The sequence below is a fragment of the Myotis nattereri genome (assembly GCF_964212035.1).
Source record: "Myotis nattereri genome assembly, chromosome: 2".
In the NCBI taxonomy this organism is placed as follows: Eukaryota; Metazoa; Chordata; class Mammalia; order Chiroptera; family Vespertilionidae; genus Myotis; species Myotis nattereri.
The window spans coordinates 121,611,578-121,630,249 of NC_138076.1; the positions used below are offsets into that span (position 1 = coordinate 121,611,578).

The 18,672-nt window shown below is 39.3% G+C and overlaps 1 protein-coding gene across 1 annotated transcript in view; it reads left to right on the forward strand.

Moving 5' to 3' along the window:
• The first annotated feature begins 1,950 nt into the window (after positions 1-1,950).
• KDM5A (lysine demethylase 5A) overlaps positions 1,951-18,672 on the forward strand; it is a 97,375-nt gene continuing 80,653 nt past the window's right edge. Inside the window, exons 1-4 of the mRNA XM_081083657.1 lie at positions 1,951-2,520; positions 5,359-5,436; positions 6,522-6,644; positions 17,738-17,908. Coding sequence (XP_080939783.1) covers positions 2,356-2,520; positions 5,359-5,436; positions 6,522-6,644; positions 17,738-17,908 — 537 coding nt within the window. The 5' untranslated portion in view covers positions 1,951-2,355. The remainder of the gene's footprint in view (positions 2,521-5,358; positions 5,437-6,521; positions 6,645-17,737; positions 17,909-18,672) is intronic.

Here is an 18,672-nt window from a genome sequence, read left to right on the forward strand (position 1 = left end):
GGGTCCCCAAAGGTGTGGACGGAGTCGGCGAAGAAGGAATGACATGGAGGCAGCGTTCAGTTGATCATCATAGCCGGGTTCTCTTGTCAGGGTCTCCTGCCAAGTTCTGGTCTGGATCTCCAGCGAAGTTCTGGCTAGGATCTCCAGCCAGGTTCTGTGTCCATGTTCTCTTGCTAGGTTCTCCAGCCAGGTTCTGTCCAGGTTCTCCAGCCAGGTTCAGTCACCAGGTTCTAGTCAGGTTCTCTTGCCAATTTCTGTAGTCAGGTTCAGTCCAGGATCTTTTGCCATATTCTCTCGCTAGGTTCTGTCTCTAGGTTCTGAGGCCAGTTTATGTCCAGGATCGTTTGCCATGTTCTCTCCAGCGAAGTTCTTCTGTCTCTAGAGAACGTTCTGTGTAGGTTCTGTGCCTAGGTTCTGTCTCTCTCGATTCTGTGTCCTTACATCTGTGTCTTGCTGTCTTATTACATCTGTATTTATACCAGTTGATTCAATCCTATCAATCTCTATTACAAAGGTTAGGGCGTTTCTTATCTCCATTCCAGGGAGTAAGGATTATGTAGCTTAAGCATGATTGTTCATAGTTAAAGTGATTAATTACCCGCCTGACACCTAGTTAAGAGGTTTTATTCCCTCCCTAACTTCAGGAGAAAATCTCTACCTGGGGAAACAACCTTTCTCAGAGACCTTGGTTAAAACACATAGTGCCAAGAAGGTGAGCAAACATATTAAGAACAGTATGCCATATATGCCAGGTCCCTTGAAACAGCAAGGATGGACCGGCTCCCGGCAGATAGTAAAGAAGCAGGAGTGCCTGGCACGTGTAGCTCAGTGGTTGCCAGTCACCGTTGGATTCCCAAGTCAGGGCACATGCTGGGCTTGTGGGCTCCACCCCCAGTAGGGTGTGTGCAGGAGGCAACCCATTAATAATTCTCTCTCACCATCGATATTTCTATCACTCCCTCCTCTCCCTTCCTCTCTGAAGTCAATAAAAAAAAAGTATATATTTTTAAAAAGAAGCAGGTGTTAAGGATTATTTTCCTATTTCTGGTTCAGGCAACTGAGTAAATGGTTGAAGTCATTTATGGAAACTGGAAACACTAAAAAAACATTGGAGAACTAACTATGAGTTTAAGGTACTTTAAGTTTACCACGTGGAGTTGTCCAGTAAGTAGCTAGAATGCTAGATACAACTCGGGAGAGAAGCCCAGGCTGGAAATACAGATTTGAGAGTCATCAGCCATAGTTGGCAATTTTGGTTCCGGGGAAGCTCAGAGCCAACAGGGAGGAGAACAGCCCTTGCTAGCTAACTAAGTCTTCCTTCAACAAATGTTTGATTCTAAGAAATACACTCTCATGGTTTCCTTAGATATTGCCGCATTATTCTCCACAATTTGGAGGAAGTGGAGATGGATACTGGCAGAGAGATTTTTGACAAGCAGGGTCAGAACAGTTGTCATAGCTTTTGCAGCAAACTGAGAAAGGATTACGGAGCGTGTGGTGCTAGAGGAAAGCGGTTGCTGTTGAGATAGATGACTTGGGGGCTGGCAACAGTTGGAAAAGCAAGGTCAAAGCGGTTGCTTCTACGTGAACAAAAAAGCAATTCTGCCAGCCGTTTGGATTTGGGGCAGGGGTTCCACCCAAACTTGTCACGGAGATGGGGCGATATAAAGTGGCCGAGATTATTATAAGAGACACTAAGAGTCAGAGGGCTAAAAACACGAGAATCTGAAAAGATCAGTTACGTGAGAAAAGACAAGTGAACCAGCAGCGAGGCGGGGTGGTTGAGGTTGGGTCCGGCTGGTTTTTCCGTCCATTTATACACAAAGGGAAACTGGCTTACCGCCCCCTCCCACACACCGGAAGCAGAACCTTTGCACTCCGACGCATTACACATTCCTCCGCGCCGGAAGAGTGCGTCTCACCTCATTTCCGTGTGCTTCCCCCCCCCCCCCCCAGGAGAGATCATGGAACCTCCCAGGTGTGCCGGTTGAAGTCGTAGGACGGCGCGGAGCTTTCACGGACGAGGAGACCAGGAACAACACTGAACTGCCGGGAAAGGGAGGAAGAAGGAAGGTCGTAGGACGAGGCGTCGTGCCGCTGCGGAGGGATTCTGTTCTTGGCGTGGCGGAGGGATTTGACAGCACGTTCACTTCCGGAAAAGTCCCAGCTCTGTGAGGCGAAGCCCCGAAGGAAACAATAACAAACGAAGGAGGAAGCGATTCTGCGGTTCCTGTGTGGAGCCGTTCTGGTCCCAGAAGATGCGCTTCGGCCCCCGTCAGGGGACGTGAGAGAGTTCGGTGGGCTTCAGCCAGCCTTCGCCCACCTGCCGCCCCGCGGGGCCCCCTGGGCTTGGCCATGGCGGGCGCGGGGCCGGGGGGCTACGCGGCCGAGTTCGTGCCGCCGCCGGAGTGCCCGGTCTTTGAGCCGAGCTGGGAAGAGTTCACCGACCCGCTCAGCTTTATCGGCCGCATCCGGCCTCTGGCGGAGAAAACCGGCATCTGCAAAATCCGACCGCCCAAGGTACCTGCGTCTGAGGAGAGGGGAGAAGAGGAGAGTGGGGGAGTCGATGCATTTGGTTCAGTTTTACTCTTCCGGTCCTTCTGTCTTTCCACATTCGCCCTCCTTTATTTCTCAACAACTAGAAGCTCAGTTTCTGGATGTTTTTTTTGCCTTGGTTTCTTTTGCGGTCTGATGTACGCTTGTCTGAACGCGGGAGTGGAGTCCCTGGGGCCTTTCCGCTTCGAACCTGGGGACTGATACGTTTCTTCCTGGATTGTGGGCAAGGGTAACAAAAGGCTTTAGGTTTTTTCGTTGGCCGATGAGGTGTTTGAAGTCTTAATGGCATGGTGTGTCCTACACTCCTGTACAGAACGAGAGTAAAAACAACTCCGTCGGCTGTTTCTTTACCCAAGCCTTCTTAATGCTTAATTTATTAAATATTTGCAGGCCTCGTCTCACGGCTAAGGTTTCTTAAGCAGTAATCTGAGCTCCCGTTGTCCCCCTAGGACGGTATCACCAAACAAGAACCCCAGCCTAATTACTGCTGCAATGAAAAAGTCTTCCCCGGGGAACAGAATTTATTTTTTAAATGTAGAGGTTTAGGAAGAGTTCTCCATGATAGGCGTGGAAGAAAACGAAATCTTCTGATGCTAGGAACGGTGGATTAAAGATTTACGAATCGCAATTACTGCAAATAACCAGCTTTGCTGATAGGTTAACTACATCAATCCTTAAGGTAGAGAAAGCAGGTACTCCTACCCGTTTGAGGCAGTGAATGCCCCGAGACCTCGCTGAGTGGTTTGTTCAAGGTCAGGAGAGTCTTCACCCATTAGACCAGTGTTTTTCAAATGATGTTCCTGGTGCCCCGGCACCAAGGTCAGCCTGATGCGTGTTAAAACGTAGGTCCCTCGGCCTCATTCCCAGGCCAGAATCAGTGTCTGTGTGTGGAAGACCTAATAGAATATGCTTTTCTAGCAAGTACTCGCAAATGATTCTTAATGCCCATTAAAGTTTGGGAACCACTGCCTTAGTGCTTCTTAAAGGAAAGCCTTGCTTTATGTTTTGTCTACTAATAATACAACTAAAATGTTAAGTACTGTTACCCGTGTTGCATTTTAAAAAGCATCTACTCGCACTACAGACTACCATGGTGATGTGCACCCCAGTGAATAAAAAGAGATAAGGTGGGAGGGAGGAGAGAGGAGCTAATATAGCACCTACAAACTATTTCATTTAATATTCTTTGAAGCTCTAGTCTAGGAGGTAACTAAAGTCTCATTTTACAGATGAGGTAGGTCTGGGTAAGTTAAACAACTTACCAAATGTATGATTTTGGGCAAGTAGCAAAGTAGATTTTGAACATAGACCCATTTGTTTGCTTCTAATATCCAGACATGCTACTCCCATTGTGCTAAATGAATTTAAGATTATAGACTATCAATTGCAAGTAACAGATAGTTGCTATGGTGAGTGATGATATAGGCATTGCCATCCTCCAAAAGCTTCATTTAACATTTTTCTACCAAAATTACCTAATATTGACAAAACCTAAGGCACTGCAGTTTTTCCTAAACCATATTTTTTACTGTTGCCTTCATGAATTAGAAATTCTGTTCAAGGTTCCTTTTGGTAAAACAAAACACAAGTTTTTTTATTACTTAAAACAAGGTTGAAATAATAGACCTTCTCTTTGTATGTCACCTTAATGAAAATTTAATTTCGATTAACTTAATTTCAATACTGGTGGATTTCTTTAGTTTCCAAGGTAAGGTAAATGTTTTTGATTACTCAGGTTTTCATATAGATTTACTAATATTTAGGCCAAATCAGAGTATATTTTCTAGAACCCTACTTGCATTGTGCTATCTCATTTAGTTATACTGCATCTCCAGTCTGGAAATTGTCCTTGATCTATGGGTTTGCTTACTTTTAAAAAAGTTATTTGAATGCCCATTTATATAACATAGACTGTAAAGTGCTGTGTCACATTATACATGAATGAAAAGCATATCCAGCCCCAACGGGTTTGGCTCAGTGGATAGAGTTACGGCCTGTGGACTGAAGGGTCCCAGGTTCGATTCCGGTCAAGGGCATATCCCAGTAGGGGGTGTGCAGGAGGCAGCCGATCGATGTTTCTCTCGCATAGACGTTTCTAACTCTCTATTCTCTCTCCCCTCCTCTCTGTAAAAAATCAATAAAATATATTTAAAAAGACATCCAATTATATAAGTACTTAAAAATTATTTTTAAATCTTTAATTGTACTCTTTTTGTTTCTTTCAAATTCTGCTTTCTTTTTTATTTGTAAACTTGAATGTTTATTAGACATTGTATTGAGATACATGAGCTCACTGCATTGTACTTGACTAATTGGGGAAAGCATAATTGTGGGATGTAAATAGTGGTACTTGTGAGATATGAGGATTTATAGATAAAATTTTAATACTAAGAATATTAGAGATAAGTAATTGGAAATACGTAATATTTTATTTCACCTGACTGTTGGGGCCCAGTGGTTGAGCATTAACCTGTGAACCAGGATGTCCTGGGTGGATCTTAGTCTGGGCACATGCGTAGGTTTGTGGGCTCAATCCCCAGTGTGGGGTGTGGAGGAGGCAGCTGGTCAATGATTCTCTCTCATTATTGATGTTTCTACCTCTTTCTCCCTCTCCCTTCCTCTCTGAAATCAATAAAAATATTTAAAAATATGACTCTTTCTGTCTGTATAGTAAAGAAGACTTATTAGTTGTTTGTTCTCTTGTCATGATTTGTGATAACTCAGCCCTTAAATTAAGGGGAGGAATAATGCATTCCTTGCTTATATACCAATATATTTTAAAATAAAAATCTTTCTATTTAGGATTGGCAACCTCCATTTGCATGTGAAGTAAAAAGCTTTCGTTTCACACCCAGAGTCCAGCGCCTGAATGAACTTGAAGTGAGTATTATATAGCCATTGCTGCCTCCTGATTCATTTTTTTATGTTAGGGCTCTTGGTGGAGAACTTTGAGAAGTTCATGTACCAGTGCTCAGAGTTAATGTTAATTGGGATTGAATGGAAGGATGTTTCTGACTAAAAAAAAAATGTTTCTGGTAGTTAATACTGTTTTTCCACTTAACTGGGATTATGGGAAATTATCTCTAGCCATATTTTTTGTAGTTGAAATATCCAGTTTAGTTAATTTCAGAAACCTGGAATTCTTAAGTTATACTTTCTTCAGCACTTGTTTTAATAAAAATTTTTCTTACTGTTAGAAGATCGGAATATAGTTTTATAAATTCTATCAAAAAACGTAGTTTTTAGAAGTTCCACCCCCCTCCTTTGGCTAACAGTACTTTTCCAGGGGAATAAAGTTTTAATTAATTTTTAAATTAAAATCTTAAAGTTAATTTGATTTGTTAAGATCTCCCTTTAAATATTACTAATCTCTATTTAGATATTGTTGTTCTTGTCTGCCAGATTTTTAGGAGATTCTTTAGTGTGATAGAAAACTGTTTTAGATCACAAAAGAGAGATCTTAGCTAAGGCTTAATATGTCATGTGAGGCTTTTTCCCCCCTTGATGCTCCTAAAACATTTTCTGAGATTTTAATATATATCTTTCTCCTGTACGCTCTTGTAATTAGATACTTAATGAAGGATTTTAATATCAGTGAGGTAGAGAATTGGTGTTCCTTAAGCATGTTATCTACAGATGAAATGGCAGAATGCTTAATGAAACAGAATAATTTGACCTAATTTTCTGGTTAGCTTAAATTTAAGCCATCTTCATCCAGAAAATTGCTTTGGTTGATAACATGAAAACCGTTCATGTATATTAGAGTAATTTTTTTGCCTTAATGAATAAAGTTTATTAGAAATATTTTGCTTCTTTATTATTAGCTTATTTTACAAGGTTGGACTAAGCAATAATGAAAAATCTGAATTTCTTTTGAGAAATGAATACCTTCGTTTAGTGCAACACATTTATTTTCAACCATAATGTGGTTCTTATTTCTGATTTCTGTATTTTAATAATCTTAGGCAATGACGAGAGTGAGACTGGACTTTTTGGATCAACTAGCAAAATTTTGGGAACTTCAAGGATCTACTTTGAAGATCCCTGTGGTAGAGAGAAAAATCCTGGATCTGTATGCTTTGAGCAAGGTGAGGCTTTTACTGGGTTTAGAAATTGGGAAATTTCTAAATTTATTAAATTATTTATTAAATTTCTGAATTTATTAAATTAGGAATTTTAAATACACTTGATAGAAAAGGAAACATCACTGCCTATGTAGGATTTGTTTAACAGTGAAGTGCAAACATGAATAGAAATGAGAGAGCTCTCACCGGTTTGGCTCAGTGGATAGAGCGTCGGCCTGCGGACTCAAGGGTCCCAGGTTCGATTCCGGTCAAGGGCATGTACCTTGGTTGTGGGCACATTCCCAGTAGCAGGTGTGCAAGAGGCAGCTGATCGATGTTTCTCTCTCATCGATGTTTCTAACTCTCTATCCCTCTCCTTCCTCTCTGTAAAAAAATCAATAAAATATATTAAAAAAAAAAAAAAGAAATGAGAGATCTCAAAGTTATCTTTAAAATCTATTTCATAGTTTCTTATGAGATTCATACTTAATGACACTCAGATTAGTAGGCTCTCTTGTACACAATAATGGAAAAGAAATGACACCAACCTACTAATAATTATCTTGTGTTGAGTGTATAATGTATTGTGTTGAGCTTGTCATTTTTTCTACTTCTTAATGTAAATTTAGTATATTAAAGAGATTGATGTTATTCAACATTCTTATGTGTGGTGCATATCGGTTGTATTAAGACCTCTAAATAGTGATAATAGTTCACTGAGGCCAGCATTATCCAGTGGAATGAATAATAGCTCACAAACGTAAGGTTAAAGTGCTTAGACTAATTTTTGCTTAAACTTAGGTTAACTTTGTTTAACCTGGTAAACTTAGATTAACTTCACATTTTCTAATGTAAAGAAAACTAACTGACCTGCAACAGGATTTATAGTAATTATCTTGAAGACATATTTTGTAATACAATAATAAAAATTTATGATTGTTCTAATTTGTGAGTGAAGACAGCTTGATTATCTGAGGAATTTTGCAAATCAACTTATTTATTTTTTAAACAATTTTAAAAAATCTTTACCTGAGGATATGCTTATTGATTTTAGAGAGAGGGAAAGGAGGAGAGAGAGACAGAGACATTGATATTCATTTGAGAGAGAAACAGTGATTATTCGGTTGCTTTCCTTTGTACGCCCAGATCAAACCCGCCACGTAGGTATTTGCTCTTACTGGGGAATTGTGTCCTCAGTCTTTTGGTGTACAGGACAATGCTCCAACCAGTTGAGCCACACTGACTAGGGTTCAACTTATTTCTGTGGTCTTTTATATCCTTCTAGTGCCCCACTGCACAGATTCGTGCACATTGGAAGGAAATTAATAAGAAGGTGACCAGTGGGGCAGGACTAGGCGAGATGGGCTGGATGCCCTGGAGCCAACCTCCCGCGGTTCCTCCCTGGCCGGCTGCACCTGGGGTAGCACCGTGGCTCAAAGGGTGTCTGAGGAGTGAGCAGGGTCCCTCCAGCAGGAGGGGTCTCTCAGCCTGGCCTGCAGGGATCGGGCCAAAACTGGCTCTCTGATATCCCCTGAGGGGTCCTGGATTGCAAGAGGGCAGTTCTTGGGTTACGCACCCTGGAATCTGGCTTCCTCCCCTCTGGTTCTGGGGTGCATCACCCGAGAACTTCCGCTGCCTGGTCACCGCAGCTCGCAGCTCTTGTGTTGAGTGTCTGCCCCCTGGTGGTCAGTGTGCATCATAGCTACTGATCGGAGCATCTGCCCTTTAGCAGTCTTTGCACGTCATAGTTACCAGTTGGACGGTCGCTTAGCCCTTTATATATATAGGTGATTGATGTACTATTTTGAAATAAAATTTTTTTTCTCATTTAAGTTACGGAGTTAATTTTGAAAGATTTCACTTTCAAGAAAAAAGTGAAAATAATGATATTTAAATTATTATTATTTTCAAAATATGTTTTATTGACTTTAGGAAGGAAGGGAGAGGGGGAGAGAGAGATAGAAACATCAGTGATGAGAGAGAATCATTTATCAGCTGCCTTCTACATGCCCCCTACTGGGGATCGAGCCTGCAACCCAGGCATGTGCCCTTGACTGGAATCAAACCCACGATCCTTCAGTTTGCAGGCTGACGCTCTGTCCACTGAGCCAAACCTGCTAGGGCTAACTTATTCTTTACAATACATTTGAAAACTAATATCAGGTCAAAATTCTCTAAAAATTTTGTTTTATGCCAAAAATTCTGGGAAGTATAATCTTATGCTAAAATGTAGTTCTAGGTTTGTTTTGTCAGTCATGTAATGATGTCAACAACTAAGCACTGTGCTGAGAATTATCTAGTGCAGGTGTATGAAAACCTATGATACCAGTCGGTAAATATAGTGAATTTGAGGGATGGGTTTGTATCTTGTAGGGAACCATTCAGATAAAAATAATTTGTTTTAAGAACTTTCTTTTTTAACAGTTAAAAGGTAAATAATTAAGTTTAAGTTAGATGGTAAATTAGGTTGCATTCTTGGTTTTATACAGTTATAGGATTTCAAAATTAGGAAGGGGCTTTGGAGCTAAACTAATCTGAATACCTAGTTGTTCACAATTCTATGTAACATTTATCATCTGGATTATTTAACTGTGTTTTGAAAAAATCCAATTCCTTTTTGTTCAAAGGGAGAATATAGCTAATAAAGTATATCTTGCTTAAGTACTTACAGAATGTATTGAAAATATGTTGATTAAAGGTTAAGTTTGATTGTCCTAGGATTTATTGGAGTCTTGTCTTTACGTCCCCAGGGACATCTCTTTCCCCTAATCTTTGAGAATGCTTATAAAACTGACATAAAGATAAAAGGCAGACAGGTTTTGATTTATAGATATTTTGTTTATAATACTTTTGTTCCCTAAATGTCATAGATTGCTGCCTCTCACATGAATATTTTTTCTTTACATTGAGGTGTAACTTGGAGCACAGTGCACAAATCTTAAATGTCAGTGGGTTCAATCTTTACACTCATGGAACCACCACGCACATCAAGATATAGAACATGTAGAGCATTCTAGTGAGCTCCTTTATCTCCTTCCCAGTCAGAACTCTCCCCCAAAGTAACCACTATTCTGATCTCTATTATTGGGTGGTTATTTCATTAGCATGACATTTTACTTTGTAGCAAGAGGCTCAGGCTGAAAACTACAAAAAACATTGAGAGTTCTGATATATATATTTTTTCCTTTTTTAAATCCTCATCTGAGGACATGCTTACTGATTTTAGAAAGAGGGATGGAGGGAAAGAAAGAGGGAGAAACATTGATGTGAGAGAGAAACATTGATCTATTCCCTTCTCATATGTACCCCAACTGGGGGATCAAACCCACATCCTAGGTATGTGCTCTGACTGGGATTCGAACCCACAACCTTCCCATGTACAGCACAATGCTGCAATCAACTGAGCCACACTGGCCAGGCCTGGAGTTCTGATATTTTTAGGATGTTAGGTATGCCCTTTAAAAAATATTTTATTTTTTGGCTGACAGTTGATGAATACCTTTTGAGCTTGTGTTATACACAGGATTTTGAAACACTTTGATTTTGACAACTTTTTAATGGGAAGCAAATTTTCAGTCTTCTGAATCATTAAATTGTCAGTGTGATGGTTCCCTGTTTTGGTTAAATTACTTTGTCTTTCTCTCTTATTTTTGACTAGAGGCCTGGTGCATAAAATTTGTGCAGAGGGAGGAGTTCACCTCAGCCAGGCCTGCACCCTTTCCAATCCAGGACCCCTCGGGGGATGTCCGACTGCCGGTTTAGGCCCGATCCTGGGGGCAGTCAGACATCCCTCTTACAACCCTGGACTGCTGGCTCCTAACCGCTCACCTGCCTGCCTGCCTGGTTGCTCCTAACTGCCTCCACCCCCGCCGGCCTGGTCACCCCTTACTGCCCCTCCTGCCAGCCTGGTCGCCCCTAACTGCCCCCCCCTCCCCCCCCGCTGGCCTGGTCGCCCCCAACTGCCCCCCTGCTGGCCTGGTCTCTCCTCACAGCCCCCCTACCCCCCAGCTCCCCCGCCGCCTGGTTGCCCCACGCAGCCTGCTGTTCAGTCGTTTGGTCGTCCCTCACTAACCCCTCTGCTGGCCTGGTTGCCCCACACAGCCTGCTTGTTCAGTTGTTTGGTCATCCCTCACTAACCCCCCTGCCGGCCTGGTTGTAGGCAGCCATCTTGTGAGGGTGTGAGGGTTAATTTGCGTATCACCGCTTTATTATATAGGATAATAAAAAGTGTTATTTGGAATGTCTGTATTTTATTGGAGTTTTACATTAACAATTTCTGTTTATAATCAGTGCATTAAGGAACATTTATTCTAGCCCTTAAACTTTTTTTTAAAATTTATTTTGCAAACTAGCATTCTGCCTTCTTCATTTTCATTCCCATTTCCACTCCTCAGAGCTAATCACTTTCAATTCTTTTAGCTGTTTCCTATTTTAATCTTTATATTTCAAAATAAAATGTTCATTATGCTACTTATTCATTTTTTAGTTTTAAATATTATATACTGATTTTCTACTATTAGAAGTGGGGAATGGGTGTAAGAAATCTAAATCCTCACAAATTCCAGGTCCTCTGTTCCCTTCTAGTGTAGTTAGATATTTTTTTTTTCTTTTTTTTAAAAAATAAATCTTTATTGTTCAGATTATTACAGTTGTTCCCCTTTTTCCCCCCATAACTCCCCTCCACCCAGTTCCCACCCCACCCTCTGCCCTTATCCCCCCACTGTCCTCATCCATAGGTGTACACTTTTTGTCGCCAGGTCAAAGGTCATACACAGGGAAATGTAGCTATTTCCATCCGCAACGTGTCCCTGTGTTCGGAGAGGTCTCTCACGACTTGTTCACGCTCTATTCAGAAAGGGTACGGAGCCACGTAACGGCTTTTTAAAATCATGTATCCTCTTACGTTTAAAATGAGGATTTCGCTACCAAAAGTGAGGAGAAAGCAACACTACAGCTGCTCTCGCCCCTCTCGCCCTTTGGGTGATAGTTGTGCGTGGGGCTGCGAGCTGGTTCGCGAGCTGTTGACGAAGCTGTCTGGGCGGCTCGCGTTCCGCCAGCTTCCCAGGGTCCGTCGCAGCCTCGCAGGGGCTGTCGCACCTTATGCAGCCTCACAGGGGCCGTCGCAGCCTTGCAGGGGCCGTAGATCAATTTTTTAATTAATCAAAAATTATTACTGTGACTATAAATACAAATATTACTTGTATTCCAGCCTTATAACGTGCTATGATTGTTTCCTTATACCAATTTTTATTTTCTTTGGAGTTAATCTCCCTTTTTCCATTTTGTACATTTTGTTTATAACTATCAAAAACATTTTCAGATTTTTCAGAAGTGTAAATCTCTCAGTATGCTTTTACCCATCAGATAATCTGTCAGTTTCATTTTCTTGGAGCCATTTCTCTGGAGTTTTCTTTCCTGCTCCAGTGCAGACTGGTTGTTTCTTAAGGTCAGCTGTCAGCCTGGAACTTCATTTCACTATTATTCTGGAGATTCCCTTTGCCTCTCCATGTTTTAAGTCTGTTTTACTTGGTTTACTCCTATTTTGGTGAAACATTTCTTTTCTAGTTTAGTGAGCAAGAAGGTAAATTTTTGGCTTATCTAGAAATGTTCTAAAACTTTATTGGTGGTTTGGTGGGGTTTAGAAGTCTAAATTGTAAATCATTTTACTTCAGTATTTTGAAAATATTACTCCATAATCTTCTCTGCCTTCTAGTGTTGCTGTTGGGAAGGGACTATATTAATTCTTGTTCCTTTCTATATGATTTTCTTGGTCTTGAAGACATTAGGACCTAATCTTTATTCCCGGTGGTTTGAGATTTCACAGTGATACTCATTGCTATGTGTTTATTTTTATTCAATATTTTTATTGCACTTGATAAACTCTAATCTGAACTCATGTCTTTGATTTGTTATTACTTCTCTTGTATTAGTTTTAAAAAATATTTTTATTGATTTCAGAGAGGAAGGAAGAGGGAGAGAGAGAGATGGAAACATGAATCATTGACCAGTTGCCTCCTGCATGTGTCCTGACCGGGAATTGAACCATGACCTCCTGCTTCATAGGTCAATGCTCAACCATGGAACCACACTGCCTGGGCTTGGACAATTTCTTCCATTTGAACTTTTTTATTAGTTGGATGTTGGATTAGTAGCTTGATGTTAAAATGTTAGACTGATTAGACCAGGGGTGGGCAAACTTTTTGACTAGAGGGCCACAATGGGTTCTTAAACTGGACCAGAGGGCCGGAACAAAAGCATGGATGGAGTGTTTGTGTGAACTAATATAAATTCAAAGTAAACATCATTACATAAAAGAGTACGGTCTTTTTTTTTTTAGTTTTATTCATTTCAAAGGGGCCAGATTCGGCCCCCGGGCCGTAGTTTGCCCACGGCTGGATTAGACGATTAGATTGATCCTATAGTTTACTTATTTCTTTCTTAGGGTAGAGTCCCTTATTTTTGAATTCTCCTGAGAGTAAATCTCTAGTCTTCTGCTGGTTGGAGAGGGATAGCTGCCTACCTGTGCTTAGTTTTGGTGGCCTAAGTGCTTTTTTTAATACTGGTTTTTCAGCCAATCCTGTTCGTTGTTCATTGCCATCTCTAATTTTAAAGGTACTGATGCTCCCATTTCATAAGCCTTTTCAAGTTCTATGTGGCAAAAGCTTCTCCTTGGCTTTCTTTTGCAGATGCTTGGGGTTTTTTTTTTTTGGTTTTTTGTTTTTTTTTTTGCTTGCTGGGTTATAATATGTACAACCTGCTTTCTCTTGGCCTGTCTGTCCTCTTAGGATTATGCCTTTGTGTTCGTTTGCTGTCTTTTTAGTGGAGTTTTGATAGGGAGCTTTTAAGTGTAATACTACTATTATTTCTGTTATAATTGTCTCTTGTTAGCCAGACTTAGTTTGTCATTGGACTGAAGTTTTGGCGTTGATTGACAGTACTCTTCAGTCAAGTTTTGATTAAAGCCTTCTCTTTGTTGTGTTTAATTTAAGTATATGCCATCTATGTTTTTATAGGGCATGGTTCTTAAGTGATATTTTTCTTGTGACCATTGTGATATATTGCATTGCAAATGTTTGAAATAAATGGTTTACATTTTGAAGTTACACATGGTAATCCTTGAGTCTGTCAGCTGAATAAAAAGAAGTGTAAGGCTTTGTGTTTTTACTATGTGTTTTTACTAGGTGTACTGGTTAATAATGGTGGATTTTGTGATCAAAGAAAACACGATAATTTCAAGAGAAATATCAAAAGTGCTTTATTCAAAGTAATGTCCATTGCTAGGTATAAATTTCCCCCATCTTTCAGGTAATTTAATTTGTGGATACCGTCTGAATAGAACTTTTCCTGTTTTGAGGCAAACCATTCAGAGACCCAATTTTCCACTTCTTCCTATGTTTTGAAGTGCTACTCAGAAAGTGCGTGTGCCATCTATCGGAACAAGTGGTAATCTGAAGGAGCAAGATCTGGTGAATACGGTGGGTGGGTTAATACTTCACAGGCAAGATCTTTTAACGTGTCTTTAACTGGTTTTGAAGTGTGTGATGGTGCATCATCATGAAGCAAAATTACTTTGCCGTGTCTTCTGACACATTCTAGTCGTTTCACGATCAAAGCGTGGTTCAAACTGATTACTTGTTGTCGGTATCGTATTAATGGTTTCACCTGGTTTTAGAAGCCCATAATACACCACACCTTTCCTGATCCCACCAAACGCAGAGCATTGTCTTTTTTTCTGAAGCGACTTGGCCTTGCAGTCAATGTTGATGGTTGACCTGGATTAACCCATGATTTTGTGCATTTGGGATTCTCAAAATAAATACACTTTTCATCGCCAGTCACAATTCGATGCAAAAAAGACTTCCTCTCGTGCCGTTGAAGCAACATTTTACTGATGACTTTTTGGTTTTCCATTTGTCTTTCGTTCAGTTGATGTGGCACCCATTTTCCTTCCTTTAAAATCTTTCCTATTGCTTGTAAATGATCGGAAATGGTTTGCTGAGCACCGCTTAATCTTTCTGCAAGTTGTTTTTGAGTTCAACACGCATCTTCATCCAATAATGCTTGTAATTGTTGGTCTTCAAACTTTTTCGATTGACCTGGATGTTCTTTGCCTTTCACATTGAAATCATCACGTTTAAAGCGTTTAAACCAGTGTTCACAAGTATCTTGAGATGGAGCACGTTCACCATAAGCTTCCCGAAGTATACGATAACTTTTTCTTCAAAATAAAGTAATGAATTAAAACTTCCCACAAATGCTCTTTTTTTGGCACAAAATTCAACATTTTTAAGCGTAAAAATATCTATGATGTTAACACCTTCAGCAAATTTGACATACGAAGTTTTGAAGCTTGCTGTCAATACAACAAAATAGCGTACATATCAAATCGCATATATATAGCCCTAATTGGTTTGGCTCAGTGGATAGAGCATCAGTCTGCGAACTGAAAGGTCCCAGGTTTGATTCTGGTCAAGGGCATGTACCTTGGTTGTGGGCACATCCCCGGTAAGAGGTATGCAGGAGGCAGCTGATCGATGTTTCTTTCTCATCGATGTTTCTAACTCTATCCCTCTCCCTTCCTCTCTGTAAAAAAATCAATAAAATATATTTTAAAAATAGCATATATATCAACATATGTGTAACTCCATCTATTAAAAAAATACGCATTATTAACTGGTACACCTAGTATAGTATTAGGGCTGGTTAGGTTGTTAGAGTATTATATGCATGAAGCCAAACTCATGGCTTTTATTTCTGTGTGAGATAGCTTTGTCTTATTCCTTGGCCAGACCCTGATTCTGCTCACTGTCGTTTTCACAGCTAGCTATGTGCCAGTAATTAGACTGGTTGGGAAAGCATGACTGGATCTGTGTGCATCATTACTAATGGAAATTTAGCTTGAAGTGCTTTGAATGCAAAGCAGATTATTATGCAATGGTGATCATTGTATTGGATAGTAAAGATTATTGAGAGGGCTTCTATTTCTTCTCCCACTTCCTTTACTAGTCCTCTCCACTTGCTTCAGCCAAACTGGCTTCCTTATTGTTTCTCAAACACTCGGCATGCTTCTTAACTTAGGGCCCTTGGTCTGGCTACTCCCTCTGTATATTGCTAGGGTAACTGCTTTATTTCCTTCACATCTTTGCTCAGATTTCAACTTTGTCATGAGGCTTTTTGTGACTAATTAATACTTCAATTTACCCTCGTTATGCTCCTTGCGAGACCTTTTAAATGCTTTTTAAAATTTCTTCTACAGGATTTATCACTTCAAAATTTACATATTATGTTTATTGTGTGTCTTCATCCACTAGAATATAAGTTCCGTAAAGGCAAATATTTTTGTTTTACTCATAGACATATCTCAAGCACCTAGAATAGTAGCTGACAGTTAGAAGCACTGGAAAGATTTGAAAGAAAGGCATTTTAATATTCATCCATTTGCTTCCAGTCAACCCTTTATCTAAACCACCCTCATTGTCTTAAACACTATAAAATCTGAAAATAAATTTTTTCTCTTTATAATTTTTCTGGTTAGCTCTTAAAAGAAAAGTTTCTTTGAGGGTATGATAAAAGAAGCTGAAGAATTAGAAATGTGTTCAACTCTGCATATGAACTTATGTGTGTTTCTACCAAGCTTTCAGATATTTCACGAGTGGAAAATTTTGCTTTGGCGATAGGTTTATCTTTGTCTTCAATTGTATCCTAGATCACAAGAGTTGAAAACATTTTCTTCACTTATTTATAACATATGCACCCCTCTCCATTTTTTTAAGCACTTTAAAAATAAATGATTTTAGAGAGAGGAGGTGGGGGAGAAACATCGATCTGATGTTTCACCCATTCATGCACCCATTAGTAAGTTCATTGTATGTGTATATCACATTTTTTAATCCATTAATCTTTTGATGGTTGTTTCCACCTTTTGGGTATTGTGAATAATGCTGCTGTGAACATTCGTATGCAAGTATCTGTCTGAATCCTAGCTTTCAATTCTTTTGGGTATATACCTAGAGACGGAATTCCTGGATCATGTGGTAATTCTTTGTTTAATTTTTCTCCTAACTCTTGATACAGTAAAATATAGTAGTGTATATTCAAAAAGGAAAATTACTTTGAGTTCAAATAACTATGTCACAGTCCTTTTTATTACGTTGTCAGTGAAACTGGAAACTGCCTATATGCAGGGGTGGGAAACCTTTTTCTGCCAAGGGCCAATTGGATATTTATAACATCATTCGCAGGCTATACAAAATTATCAACTTAAAAATTAGCCTGCTATATTTGGTCAAACATTTAGTTAGCTCACCCCTAATGCCTTGGCAGGGCCAGACCAAATGATTTCTCAGACCTTGTATGGCCTGGTGGCCGGACATTCCCCACCCCTGTTTTATAGAGTGTGAAAGATGTATAATATCAGCTTCTGGAAGATAGGGGGCCTTGATACATGATATTATATACAATGCCAGGTTTGATGTGAGCATTCAGCCAAATCGGCCAATTTATCTCATTACTTCCTACATTATTACATTCTATGCTACATTTCAGTTAATCTAATATTATAATCCGATCTTTCCATGTTATTCCTTTATAATCTTCCATGTAAAACTTTTCTCCTTTTGAAAAATTATAGTCTCTTTTTCAAAATAGCCTCTGAATCCATTGTTTGCTTGACATTTTTATTAAAATTTAAAATTTTTTGGTACATTTTCTAATTTCAGGAATTATGTTTCTTTTGTACTATATATAATATTTATTCTCATGTCTACTTTTGGTCTGTATTATTTTATATTTTGAGGTCCTTGAGGATATGGAGTACATCTATGTGCTTAGTTTTCTCAAGTTATATAATGTACAAAGTGTAAATTCATTAAATGTTTTTGAATGCCTGGTTCATTTAAGGTAGGTACAATAACAATTAAATAATAAAGTTTAAAACTTCCAAAAATCATCATCTCATTCCATACTTTAAAATGTTGACAAGTTTTAGTTTTGCCAGATATTTATTAAAAGGAAATTTGAACTCTAGGCCCAGAATAATTTTTGTATTTAGCAAGTATGATGTAGAGTCAGAGTACATGAATCTATCTTTTCCTAAATAATTTTTATTTTCTTTTCAGATTGTTGCCAGCAAAGGAGGTTTTGAAATGGTCACCAAAGAAAAGAAATGGTCTAAAGTGGGTAGCCGCTTGGGATATCTCCCAGGAAAAGGAACTGGGTCTCTTTTAAAGTCACACTATGAAAGAATTCTCTACCCATATGAGCTTTTCCAGTCTGGTGTCAGCCTTATGGTGAGATGCATCATTTTTTTTTTTTTTTTGGAGTGGATAAATCCAGTCTGCTATGTATAAACTTTAGACTGTGTTCACCATAAGGTAGCAGTTGACTGTGCATAGAAAGTTGAAAAAGATTTCTCCATGTACCAGAATTTTGGGGAGCAAGGTGTAGTTTAAAAATCAGCTATTTTTGGTGGTTTACAAAATAAAAGCTAATGGGAATGAAGGCTGTTTTTCTTATTTAAAATAAAGTCCTGTATGCTTTTTGAAAAACTCCTTTTTTAAAAAAAATATATATTTTTATTGATTTCAGAGAGGAAGGGAGAGGGAGAGAGAGAGATATTGAAATATCAATGATGATGGAGACTCATGACTACCTCTTGTACGTCCCTTACTGGGGATCGAGCCCACAACTCAGGCATGTGCCCTGACCAGGAATCGAATCCAGGACCCATATTCCTCAGGCCGATGCTCTATCCACTGAGCCAAACTGCTAGGACAAATTCCTCCTCTTTGTTTTATGTATTTTTTTAACAGCTTTATTGAGGTATAATTTACATACCATAGAATTCACTCATTGTAGGTACTCTGATAGTAAGCTTTAATGAATTATACAGCACAATCTAGTTTTAGAACACTTCCATCAGCCTAAAAAGTTTTTTTGTGTTCATTTATAGTTAGTTTCCACTTCTACCTCCAAACCTAGACAATTCCTGACCTATTTTTTGACTTATAGTTTTGCCTTTTCTAGAAATTTCAAATAGATGGCATCATACAAT